Source organism: Propithecus coquereli, unplaced genomic scaffold (genome assembly GCF_000956105.1).
Source record: "Propithecus coquereli isolate 6110/MARCELLA unplaced genomic scaffold, Pcoq_1.0 Scaffold126, whole genome shotgun sequence".
Taxonomy (NCBI): domain Eukaryota; kingdom Metazoa; phylum Chordata; class Mammalia; order Primates; family Indriidae; genus Propithecus; species Propithecus coquereli.
This window is the reverse complement of record NW_012136747.1, coordinates 4505894-4519441: the sequence shown is the minus strand read 5'-3', so window position 1 is coordinate 4519441 and position 13548 is coordinate 4505894. Positions and strand designations below refer to the sequence as shown.

The window sequence follows — 13548 nt, the reverse complement described above, 5'->3', positions numbered from 1 at the left end:
TCCAATTCTTGGATTAAGACCAATCACAATCCCACCTTCCTTTCAGTTTTAGGTGCTAAGGTGATTAGTCAATCCAACATTCCCAACCTTTGCCTTGAAGCAAATAAACTATTTTAAGAGGACTACATTGAACTATTCAGAGAATTTTTAAGCAATAAAAGCTCACACCTTATTGTCAACAGTTTTTATTTATACCTACAAAAAGAAAACAAGATGGTATCAAAAGGACAATTTACAAACTAAGAATAGTAACAGCTCTTAGCATCCTGTGCCTGAACATCACACATCTACAAATCTTTCAAGTCTTAATGCAACAGGAATGTGTTCAGAGACCAGCAAGGACATGAATAGAGAGCACTGATCCCAAGCAAAAGCCACCAACCTTTAGATGAGAGAAGTCCACACAATGAATTGTTAGGGAGGGACTGGGAAGAAGCAGCCTGTAGCTTAATACATTGAAACCCTTATCCCTAAAGTCGAGTTTCAACCATGAATGCAGTAACTAGCATGATGTTTCTTCCGCCCATGTTCTGAAGCCAACGGCAGAATCCGAATGAGTGACAGACATGGAGGCAGAGGAGTTAAACTCTGCTAGATTTCAGCTGTGTTCAGGCCACAATAGCTTTTGAGATGTGGAATTTGCTGTTACTTATGATTGCAATGTCCCTGTGGAAAAAAGGGAAGCAAGCAATCCAAGTAACTGCTTGCCTGGAGACCTTGCCCTCAAAGGGATGCTTTTTAAAAAGAGCTGGAAGAGTAAAGACATCCCCTGTGGTAGAACCTCTATGTTTAAAGGAAAAAAAAAAAAATAAGAATTTGGTTGTAGAAAGAAATGTCCACAACAGACTGGTCAGTGCTTAGACAAACTGGGGTGTGGGGGCGGGGGAGACACTTTGGTTTGAAAGCACAGAGCAGCAGTTCTGCTGTTTCTTCTGTGCCTACCATCCTCCCTTGGCCTCAACTTCTAGAAGATTGGGGGGGGGGGCAATGGGGGACAAAAAGAGAAGTGGAAAATAAAAAAGGATCTCAAAATTTTTACATGCATATATTTCAGCTTATGCTGACAACCTACCTGTATGTTGCCCAATGAATCATACTTTCAAGAACCCCTCAGAAACCATCCCTTCTCTCTCCCTAAAGAATTTTAAAAGGAAAACAAAAACAAAAAACCTCAAGTATTAGATATTTGGATCTTACAAACCAGCAATCATTCTCAGGCCTTAGCCGAAGAATGCAGTGGAGCTATCTCCCTTTAACTGCACTGTGAATGAGCAATACCAATTAACAGCATAAAAATGTATAGTTCCACATTGGATTTGAAGAGGTTTCTGGGGTTGTCTGATTTATTTTGTTATGGTGAAGACAAGAACAGAAAATTCTTTCCAAAGCCATCTGCTATATAAAGTTTCAGTAAAACAGCATTACTATGAAGAGGACAAACTCACCTACCTTCAGATGGAGGAAAAGTAAAAAGGACTTAGGCTTTAGTCCTCCATAACTTTTAAGCACTACCTACCTGTAAAAAGCTGAGTGCAAAAGGATGCCGAACAAAATCTGCACTCAGGAAGTTGTTAAAAAGCACTGCAGAGGACAGGGTATGAAGAGAATAAGAGTTCTTAATAAACTCTTAGGATTCTTTGTTCAAGATACAACTTTGCCAAAAGGGCAGAGTAGCTTTTATTCTAGCTCTACACATACCGAGTTTAAAAAGAAAATTAGCCCATTCTGAGTATATTCCGTTTACAATTAAAGGTGCTTTTTGTACTACAGGTGAATGCATAGACTTAACTGGTTAATAAAATACATTTCCAGTGAGGGCTTATGTTCATTTGCTTACAGCAGCTGTCTGGCTAGAAAATCAACTTCACAGATGGTCCCTGGTTATATCAGGAAGAAAAATAGGCACCTTCCCCCTAGATGCTGAGATGCCACAGTTTAACCACTGCAATAAACACTTGTGGTGGTTTTTAGTTTGAAAGACACACTAACACTCAGCAATTCATTTCTAACCTGACATTAAAATGGTTATTTCTCAGTAATTGAGAGGGGAGAAGGGGGAAGGCAGAGTATAAAGGAGGTAAGACCAATCAGTAAGTTTTAACTGTCAAATGCATTTAGCAGTCAGCCAAAATGACAATGGCAAACAAAAGTCTTAAAAACTTATTGGGATGTTTCTGTCTTCTGATTAAAAACAAAAGAAGAAGAAGAAAAAAAAAACTTACTGGGCCTGAGGAACCCTGTTTCAACTTGAGAAACATCAAAACGCATTATGGAAAACGTGCAGGGATATCCCTCTTGGTTTTCTAACCCAGTAATAAGAACAATTTAAAGCATAGATGCCATCTTCTGCTGCAGAAAAATTCAGCCCTCCCCCTCCCCCATAACTCAGGACAACAAAATATGGGCTCCCACAAAAGGGCCTAATACCTTACTCTTTAAGATGAAAAATAGCTCAAATATCCTCAACATGCAAGAAGTTAGGGGAAGAAATTAATCTCTTCCAGTCAGCTATATATATATATTTTTACAAAATCTGTTATTACAGACTGGATCATTTTGGCGGGCAGAAGAAACCTGGCAGTGAATTCTAACTAATCTGCATGAAAAGACAAATCACAATGGTTTCGGGGGGAAAAAAGAAAAAGAAAGAAAATGGGGAAGAGGGGGAAAAAAGGGAAAGACAGTATTCCTTAAAATGTAATGAAGTCTGCACGAGTCACTACCACTTGAGTGGTTTCATTTACGTGAAGGAGGAGGGGGAGGAGGAGGAGGAGGGTATTGGTAGGCAGTCTGCCCCATGTAACCTATCATATTGGTAGCTCCCGGAGGCTGTGCAAACTGTTGTGACATCAGTGGCTGTGGCTGCTGCCCAGACCGGCCTATCCCACTAAACTGCTGGCTAGAGCTCTGTGAACTTCTCCCAGTTGAGGTGGTGCTACTAGCTCCGTAAGTGCCAGCACCATATTCTTGGGCTGTGTAGCCACTGGTGCCATAAGCAGCTGCCCCATAGGTGCCTTGACCATAGGTGTATTGGCCTGCTTGTGCTCCAAAGGCAGAATTTGGACTTCCATAGCCACTGCCATTAGCATAACCAGCTCTATCGGTTTCACCACGATCCCGATAGCTTGCAGAGTCTCTCCGGCCACCATCCTTAACTCCTCGAAGTCTCCGGTCACACTCATCTTGATACATCAGATTGGGATTGTTGGCTGAAGAAGTGGTCCGGTATCGAGAACGACCTCCTGATGGGAGAATATAAGGAATTTTCAACATGTTTCCTTGACCTTTAGCCAGGACAACCTCCAAATCAGTACTTTAAAATTACCCAATCTCTCCATATGGAAAACTGAAAACTTAATACACAACTGAACATTTTTAAGGTATTAAAAAGCAAACAGTTTAATTTTGAATATATACCATGTACTTAAAAATTCAAAGCTCAGTTTTGGATTGTAATCTACAGAAATACTGTATTGCAGAAGTAGGACAAGTCATATTTTCTTACTTAGAAGAGGTTATGAAAACTATTAAGCACTATCTTTTGATATTAAACAATACAATTAAAGCCTTCACATGATTAAAAAAGAAAGGCACAATAATAAAAAGATACCTTGGCAGTACCTGGAAAACTCCAGGACTTACCCTTACCCCCTCCTCCGCCGCCTCCTCTGTGGTCCACCAGCTGCATCAGTTTTGGATTGATGGCCTGATTAGCCTCCTCCAGCACTTTGATCAGCTCTCTGGCCTGCTTTAGGTTCCCTGGGGTGAAGAAGGTATAGGCAGTGCCCTTGTTGGTGCTGCGGGCTGTTCGGCCAATACGATGCACATAATCCTCTGAGCTGTTTGGATAGTCATAGTTGATCACAAACTTGACATCTTCCACATCTTCCAAGTCAATGAAGAGTCAGCGTGTAGTTTGATGTGGCAGGGAAAGAGAAGGTAAAGGACATGCCAACAACAGGTGGGAAGCACGAATGCAGATGACAGCAAGAGGGGAGAAGATGAAGTTAGTAACCACTCTGAACAGAAACAAAAAAAGACTCATCCCAACAGAGTAAAAGAGGATTAGGGATTCCTGGGACATGCATGGGAAGTGACATTGTTATTGGCTGTAAAACCCTAATGAAATCCCATCCAACCATCCAAACTCCTGCCTCTTCTGTATTTTAACTGATATACTGACAGGAGTTACACCAAGACTGGTCATCAGACAGGCAAATTCCAGTACTATTCTTTTCACAACTGGAATGTAGAAGAAAGCAGTAACCACTGTTAAGTTACAAGGCCAAAATCACTTCTACTCTGTTGGGAGAAGCCTGGCAAAATCTACCAACATCATAACAAACTTACCTTTAAACCAGTCACAGAGCAAAATGAAAAAAGGAGTTTCACATACTTTATTACTACATTTTCAAGGAGACTTAAAACATTTAATTCTTTTTTGCTCTTATATTTTTTTAAAAACTGATGAGAGCCCAAGTACACACCTACTTTCCTTTGCAGAAACATCGAGATTATCTTTCCCCTTTCAATTATCACGAGAGCACATTACACTAAAATTTCAATGTACTACCAAGCCCAGCTTCTGCCAAATGAAGTTTTTTGCTCAACTCAAGGTTATTGCAACTCAGCACTTGTTTCAGTTATCAAAGATTATCTACATAACCTGGGAAATTGAATTAATAGCCAAAGAATGTGGGAAAAACCATGAAACCTTGAGACAAGTTTAATATTCTATCTACTGCTGGGAATTGGGCTAAATAACCTAATGCTTAAAATATGTAAATGTTAGTGTAATGCTTCCAGCTAAATGTATTTTTTTAACCTACTTAAACAACAAATTTAAGAATATAACAAAGAATCCTACTGTTTTGTGGAAAAAATCTGCATTTTACAAAGAATATTCAGAAAATATCCTAGATAAAACACAGATTTTTGTGATATAAATAATTAAAAAACATTCTCTGTTTGTTACCAGACCGATGCACACTCCCTCCTCCTTTGGGAAACCGCTGCAGCCGATCCCGTCTCTTTGCCTTTTATTTTTGGCGGCCTCCTTTCGAAAACTCCGCCTTCTGACACGGGACCACTGGAGCGCGGGGAGCATGCATCAAGGGTCCGTGGCAGTGAGAAGTCCCCACACACGCTCGCTCTGTGAACTGGCTTAGATGCTTCTCTGTAGCCCCATTTGGTTGCCAAGCGCCGGAGAACCTGGGTTTGGGTAAAAATTTCAGGTCCTCCAACGCCTCCCCCAAGGATAATTGGGGTGATTGTAGAAAAAAATAATTAATAAAAAAATGTAAGTTACATCCAAAGGGTCAGACTGCATCTATTGCCCAGACTGGATTAATTTCAGGGGAGAAGGGGAGATGATTAAAAAAAAAAATTCAGCTGTTGTTACAGGGCTTGTGAAGAAGGGGCATTATGTCTGTTTCTTATTACAATAAAGGCTCCTCGGTCTTTACTGACCCCTCAAGTCCTGAATCACACCAGAAAGACGAGAAGGCACTTATCACAGGGGGCAGCTTGAGTCTCCGGCTAGGGTCACTGATGCAACAAAGGAAAAAAAATCTGCAGGGCCAGATGGATGTAAGATAGGGGGATGTGGCATTATACTCCAACGACATCTTCAGAGCTAAGAGAATGCTCCTTAGACAACCCCACTGTATACGACCATGGCAGCAGAGCAAGTGGAGTAACTGCACTGGATGCACACAAGTGTGCTTTCCTAGCAAAAAGCACTGAGGGCTGGAGCCAGCAGTTCAGACACTAACACCTGGGAAGTATTTCTGGGGGATTCAATAGGGGGCAGACACGGTGCAGGTTCTTCATACTAGAAAGGTATCCTCTGTGTGCACACGCATAGCTGGCTGAGGGCACATATAAGAGCAAGCGCAGAATTTGGTTTTCTCCAGTCAAGCCTGCCCTGATGTTATTTGTGCACTACCACAATATCTTGCTGCCTTTTTAGAAGATGCTGTAGCAGGGTAAGAAATTGAAAAGTTAATGTTTTGGCCAGCTGCCTGGGATAAGAACCTTTTGTCTGAAAAGCCCTATGACATGGCCTGAAATCTCCAATCACTAATCAGGAGGGACACTAAGGCTAGCCAACAGGCTCATCTAGAGCTGCTTCGGGCCAATGTAGATTTGCCTCGGCCATGTACTGAGTGATCTGCAGCTGATATCAAAGCTTCTGTTAAAAAACAAAACAAAATAAATTCAATACTTTTAGTTTAACAGTATGTAGTTTAAACAAAAAAAGGAAAGTAAAAAATATTTCAGTGGAAAGGGAATAGTGATAGCCTAAGGATGACTATTATAAAATCACGGGAATGGAGAACTTACCTGAAGGGAACTTTTAAGAGACCATCTCTCGACAGGAAGTGAAAAAAGGCCTGGTGACTCAGCTGAAAATTGCACCCCTGTCTATGAGGTAGAAGCCTTCACTTTCCAGGATCTTGTAGGACATTGGTCAGAATTCTGCCATTTAAGTGGGTTTTCTCCCTCTTTTGATTTTTACAAGGCAGCAAACAAAGGGGCCCAAAATAAGCACTGATGTTGAGTAACAAGAAACAGACTCGGATACCTTCCCTCTCCCCTCACTTGGATGAGTGGGGGTGGGATGAAGAGTCTAAGTTATTCTAATGGTAGCCAATTAATTTGGTTCAGAAATGCAGGAGGACATGGAACAAATATTTTTAATTGTCTAGGCAAGATGCACAAAGAAGCTACCAGCACATAGCAAGCCTGTTTAAAAACCACCATTACTGAAAGCTTTCATGAAACTGCTTTCAGGTCTCCGCCTCGTCTCCCAACAGGCCCAAGTTCTAACGGCACAGATCCAGACATGACCTCAGAGGGCAGAGACAACTTTCCATCGTGGCTGCAGGTCACCACCTCTGAAGGAGGGAATGATGAGTGCAATGGATAAAAAGGCTTCGTCACTTTTGTATTACAATTTGAATACTTGTTCTCTTTAAATTAAATAGTATATGGGAATATGGTAGTTCTCGCCTTATTTGGCAAGAAATTAAAACACGTGTCAAAAATTTAAAGATCTCCTTGTGATAGAAATAATCTTTTTTTAAACATAAAGTTTTGACTTAGACCTGCTTAGCTCAGAACGATGGGCTAAATTACAAGATATGTGTATAGATCTTAAATCATTATGGGTCAAAAACTCCAGAAAATCATCTTCCAATTAAGCTCTTAAATTAGACAACATATCTATCTATCTACATATGAGTATGGGGGGGAGGAGGGAATAACTGAGTGCCATTTTACTTCAGAAAATAAAATTGGGCAATGCAGATTTAATTGCTGAATATCACATTACAGACTTATTATGAAACCGGACCTCTATATATATCTAACTTAGACAGACTAGTCTAGGGAAAAGAATAACTGAAGAAACTAGCTTATAATAGCTAGGTTCAATCAGGATCATTCTATGTAGCCAGAAAACAGAATACCAGAAAGAAGTTGAGCTGATGAACCCAATGTCTCCTCTCCCTCTAACTGTTTGAATAGTCATGCCTAGGCCTTGCTGCAGACTAAAGCCTGTTTGTCAGGAGCAGGAAGAGACTTTGAAAATAAAAGAAAAAAATACCAAAGTTAAGAAAAAAATTGCGGGGGGGGGGAGGGGGAATCACACTTTGTATTCTTCTCTTTAAATATTTATCTAAACACATGTACACACAACTGTAAATTTGAATTTGGAATGACAAATTTTTAAACCAAAAGATACATATACCATTGACAGAGACACCTATCTATACAAACCTAGCCCACGGGAGGCTACATCTGTGGCAATGAGAATGGGGGCCTTTCCAGAACGGAACTCTGCAAAAATAAATGAATGAATGAATAAAACATTCCTAGCCATCTGACCTGTTTACCCTACCATGTTTAAATATTAAGTAAACAGTACCAGAAAATGTCAAGCCCTTTTAGATGTTAAGATAGTAATTCTTTTGAAAATCTTTATTACTCGGTCTTAGGCAGAAAGGCAATACACAAAAAGTTACTTCTACTGATAATAAAGTACCACTAAGCAGTGTGGCAATCTGTAACAAAATTAACACAAATTAGAATTTCTTCCCCTGAAAACGATCTCCCAAATGAAATAAAACCAAAAAGGGAAGGCGGGAGGTAAGTTTAAAAGATGTGTGAAATGAAAAAAATATATATATTCCCCAAAAATATGCATTTATTCCTTCTAAAATATGGCCTCTTCCATTTTATTCAATGGCTTTCCCATTAAAGTAATCCTAAAAACCCAGAAGACTGGAAGGAAATATGTTAACATGTAACTTAATGATTAAGGATCATTTTCCTTTAAACATTTCAGTTAACTGTCGAATTTTCCAAGGGATAATTACTTTTATAATCAGAAGGAAAAAAATTAAGGAGGAGTGGTTTAAGTTGAGAAAAAGTGTAAAGAGCATCATGGACCTTAAAGGACCAAGGAAACACGCTAAAGTATTCCCAATACTCAGTTAACTAGAGCAGGGCCAGACAAACTCTGGCCTACAGGTCTAATCTGGCACAATGCTCATTTTTGCAAATAATGTTTTGTTGGAACATAGCTAGGCCATTTCTTTACATGTTGTCTATGGCCTGCTGCTTTTGTGCTATAACAGCAGAATTGAGTAGCACACAGAGACCACCCACTATTTGGTCTTCAAGGCCAAAAATATTTACTATGTGACCCTTTACAGAAAGTTTGTTGATTCCTGACGTAGAGCATGGATATTTGTTTAGGAAAAAATGCATTGCAAATGCTTAGTTTCAGGAGGCTGGGGCAAGAGGATTGCCTGAACCCAGGAATCTGAGGTTGCAATGAGAGCTATGATGACACCACTGTACTCCAGCCAAGGTGACAGAGCAAGACCTTGTCTCAAAAAAAAAAATACCCATAAAACAAAAAAAAAACCCCACAAAAAAAAAGCAGCTTAGTTTTGAACTTACCATTAAGTACCCAATCTCTTTCTGGTTGACTCTTGTCTCCATGGATACACATAGCTGGCCAACTATTAGAAGAGAAGTGATTAATATTTTAGAAATCTTAAGAGGAAAATCAAGTTTAAAAAAAGCTATTAATATCATGTAATTTTGATAAGGTTAGGCTACACAAACAGATGACTGCATTCACTGAAAGAACAAATTACATGTTAGGCATTATTGCATTATTGAAATACTACACAACATTCATAATACCAATTTAGAAATTCTCACTAACTATTAACTATAAACCTGAGGCTAAAGTAATTACCTTGGTGCTGTACTCACCCATCTCTGCGCATCCTTCGAGTCAGGTCATCACAGCGCCTCTTTGTCTCCACAAATATTATTGTCTTATTTTCCTTTTCAGCCATTATTTCCTCCATCAGTTGGATCAATCTGAAAACAAGACCAACAATGCAGTCACTGCACAGAAAAGACTACCCTATTAAATTACATAGAAGGTAGGTTTGCGATAGCAATTCCCAAAGCAACAATACTTTCTTTTCGCATTACCTTTTCAAAAAATTTAATAAACATATGTGAAGTTTCATCTGTATTTACAGCCACTCCCATTGCTTACATCACCACATAAGCTCTGCCTCCTGTCAGATCAGTGGCAGCATTAGATCCTCGTACTCATAGGACTGCAAGCTGTACTGTAAACTGTGCATGCGAAGGATCTAGGTTGAGCACTCCTTATGAAAGTCTAATGCCTGATGATCTAAGGTGGAGCTGAGGCAGCGATGCTAGCGCTGGGGAGCAGCCGCAAATGCAGATTATCATTACCAGAGAGGTTTGACTGCACAATAAATGAAATGCACTTGAATCATCCCCAAACCATGTCTTCCCCCACCCCGCAACCCTGGTCCATGGAAGAATAGTCTTCCATGAAACCCGTCCCTGATGCCAAAAAAGTGGGGGACTGCTGACATAAAGGATAGATTATTAGAAAGCTAACAGTGCTTTTAATGTTTTCAGGCCTCAAAAAATATTGGCTTCTCTAACACTTTAATTTTAGAAGATTATTAAGAAAAGGTTTATCAGCATTATCAAATCAGAGAGTGAAATCTTATTCATACTTGTGGTCTTTTTCACTTTCCATACAGACATCCACAATCTGGAGGATGTTGTGGTTGGCACTCAACTCCAGATTGCCTACGTTGATCTGGGTGTAATCACGAAGGAAATCCTCTGCAAGCTGTCTTACTTCTTTTGGCCAGGTTGCACTCCACATCAATGTCTGCCTATCAGGCTATCGGGAAAGGAAAGGCTTTCTTTTAGACTAAGGAATTGTAACAGTCAAAGAGCATAAAGACAGCGAAGTATCAGCTTTACACACCCTGATTTGGTCAACAATTTTACGGATCTGGGGTTCAAAGCCCATATCAAGCATTCTATCGGCCTCATCCAGTACAAGGTAAGTACATCGGCGAAGATTTGTCTTTCCTGATTCCAGGAAATCTATCAGGCGTCCAGGAGTAGCTATGCAGATCTCAACACCTATAAAACAAAATCAAAGATCAAGCCAATTTAGAACTCTTATACACTGTACAAGCCTCAGCAAACAAAGAAGCACCAGCTCTAGTCTGGTAGTTGTACCCAATGCTGCATTAACGGTAGCTAATTTTAACACAGTACTTACAAAAGCATGATACAAAGTTAATTTATGTACAATCACCAAATCTTCATGAAGTTAGAGTCTCTAGTCATGTTGAACTTTCTCTCCCAAAATAGCTACTTTAACCACATCTGAGAATTTCTAAGCTGCTGAAATACTGAAATTTTTTCGCAAGAACCCACTATTTTCTCCAATTTCAGCAGAAATTGGTAAAGTTAAGATAAAATACGATTCTTATACACTACAATATTTTATTACCTCTCTCTAAGTCTCGAATCTGGGGACCTTTAGGAGCACCTCCATAAATGCAAGTACTCTTCAATCTAGAACATTTGCCATAGTCATCAGCCACCTGCTGTACCTGCTGGGCAAGCTCTCTGGTAGGAGCCAGAACTAGACACTGAAACAGAAACACACTTGAAATACCCATCCCACATAAAAACAAACAAAACAAGCCAACAACAAAGTACAAAAAGGTAATCTAATTGTTTCCTTATTGTCTATTACTTTCTAAGTATGTGATAGTGGGAGGTAGGAAGGGGCGAGAGCATAAGAAGTACACTGGAGTGTAGAAAAAAATTATTACAACTTATTAGCACATGGAGTGATACTGGATACCTCATCACTTGGTTTAACATCATGATTCATTATAGTTTATGTACTACTTAAGTGGGTTTACAGATTGTATTACCTAGGGTTTTTTTTTTTTTTTTTGAGACAGAGTTTTACTCGGTCACCCTGGGTAGAGTACAGTGTTATCATCGTAGCTCACTGCAACCTCAAGCTCCTGCGCTCAAGTGATCTTCCTGCCTCAGCCTCCTCTTGAGCAGCTGGGACTATAGGTGCTCACCATGATGCCCTGCTAATTTTTCTATTTTTAGTAGAGATGGGGTCTCACTCTTGCTCAGGCTGGTCTTGAACTCCTGAGCTCAAGCAATCCTCCTGCCTCGGTCTCCTAGAGTGCTAGGATTACAGGCGTGAGCCACCATGCCTGGCTGTATTATTTAGTTTTAACTACACTACTCTCACAGGATGAGCATCCCAAATCCAAAAATTGGCATTCCTTTGAGCATCATGTTGGCACTCCAAATGTTTTGGATTTTGGAGCATTTCAGATTTGGAATGTTCAACTTATATTAACAAGAAACAGAGCAATAAGAAAATGGCTGAGTTGACATTTTTCTGACTTCTACTTTAAGCCCTTCATCAGGTACATTAGACAAAAACAATGATAATTTATATGTAATCTGACAAGACTGTATATAATCTGGCCGAAACAAAGATCAAAACTCCCTGAAACAGGTATCATATCTACTGCTAACAAATTATGAATCTCATTCTTTGTATTGATCTGTTAGATATCAGCTGATGATAATAATGGTAACTCCCGTTAGCCATATAGAATATACTACATACTACAAAAAGCAAAGTAATGCATTATTTTTTGGTGAACACATTATTTACAAATATATGTGGCAAGTGCAATCTCAATTTTTAAAAAAACAGGTAAGTGTGTACATTCAAAATGTCTGGAGACTACTATTCAAATCTTACAGGAAATAGTATAAGAGAAAATGATCAAAGCAGAAAACTGTGCTGCCCCACAAACATTTACAAAAACTGTATTTAACCACAAAGAATACATATGGGCAACCTGATATTAAAGGCTTCAGGGCAGGGACCTCCTCTCATCCCTCCTTTGTATCCCTCACAGCATCACTGAGCAATTAAGAGCTGTACTTGAATTTACTGCACAGTGAGTGATTATACACCAAAGCAATATGCACGGTTTCCTTAAAAATAAGACTTTGGTTCAAATTTAAGCTCAGCTAATTGCTGTGTGACCTTAGGTAAGTCATTTAATCCCAAGCAAGACAGGGATAATACCACTTTCAGATATGGAGGGTGAAATTAAAAATGAAATCAGATAATATGTATGTAAAGCACATAGCCTGAACACAATCATCATTAAACTGCAGTTATTCTTAGAACTATAAACAAACCGAAACACACTTACAATTGGGCCATCACCCCTTTCCAAGTATGGCTGGTGGTTAATATGAACAATTGCAGGCAGCAAATACTGGGGGAGAAAAATGACAGTTTTATACTATTTACCAAAACTAAAACTATCTTAATAGTTCTAACTCATCATCGTAATTAATAATGCCTAAATAGGAAAATGAAAAACAGAACTTACCACTGCTAAACACAGCAATGTCAATTTGAACATAAAATGCTTTAACACATTTAATAGCTGAAAAACCTGAAATAGTACTTATACTATCTGAATTACACTTTTATGAAGAACTGAGAATATGTGGCAATTAAATATCAAAATGAGTTACCAATATTAAAGATCTTCACTCGCTGGTACTTACCGCCAACGTCTTCCCAGAGCCAGTCTGAGCAATGCCCACCATATCCCGGCCACTAAGAGCCAATGGAAATCCCTGGCACTGAATTGGAGTTGGTTCTGTAAAGTGCTGATCCATCAACACATCCATTACATATTCTGTAAGAGAATAAACATTTTATTGTTTTTAAGTAAAACCAAGGGTACAGAAAAGTTTTTAAAAACTATTAAGCTTCTCTCTGGGAGGCCGAGGCGGGCGGATTGTTTGTGCTCAGGAGTTCGAAACCAGCCTGAGCAAGAAGCAAGACTCCGTCTCTACTAAAAATAGAAAGAAATTAATTGGACAACTAAAAATACATAGAAAAAATTAGCCGGGCATGGTGGCGCATGCCTGTAATCCTAGCTCTCTGGGAGGCCGAGGTGGGCGGATTGTTTGAGCTCAGGAGTTCAAGACCAGCCTGAGCAAGAAGCAAGACTCCGTCTCTACTAAAAATAGAAAGAAATTAATTGGACAACTAAAACTATATAGAAAAAATTAGCCGGGCATGGTGGTGCATGCCTGTAGTCC

General features: G+C 39.5%; 1 protein-coding gene across 2 annotated transcripts in view; it reads right to left on the bottom strand.

Moving 5' to 3' along the window:
* Positions 1-169: 169 nt before the first annotated feature.
* Positions 170-13548, bottom strand: part of DDX17 (DEAD (Asp-Glu-Ala-Asp) box helicase 17) — a 20576-nt gene continuing 7197 nt past the window's right edge. Inside the window, exons 4-13 of one of the 2 annotated variants that reach the window (XM_012638095.1) lie at positions 13006-13139; positions 12642-12707; positions 10883-11024; positions 10346-10506; positions 10086-10258; positions 9292-9402; positions 8971-9032; positions 7783-7842; positions 3643-3885; positions 170-3242 (exon numbers count right to left, since the gene is read on the bottom strand). In XM_012638095.1, coding sequence (XP_012493549.1) covers positions 2737-3242; positions 3643-3885; positions 7783-7842; positions 8971-9032; positions 9292-9402; positions 10086-10258; positions 10346-10506; positions 10883-11024; positions 12642-12707; positions 13006-13139 — 1658 coding nt within the window. In that variant the 3' untranslated portion in view covers positions 170-2736. The remainder of the gene's footprint in view (positions 3243-3642; positions 3886-7782; positions 7843-8970; positions 9033-9291; positions 9403-10085; positions 10259-10345; positions 10507-10882; positions 11025-12641; positions 12708-13005; positions 13140-13548) is intronic. The other variant, XM_012638096.1, reaches the window with a different exon arrangement.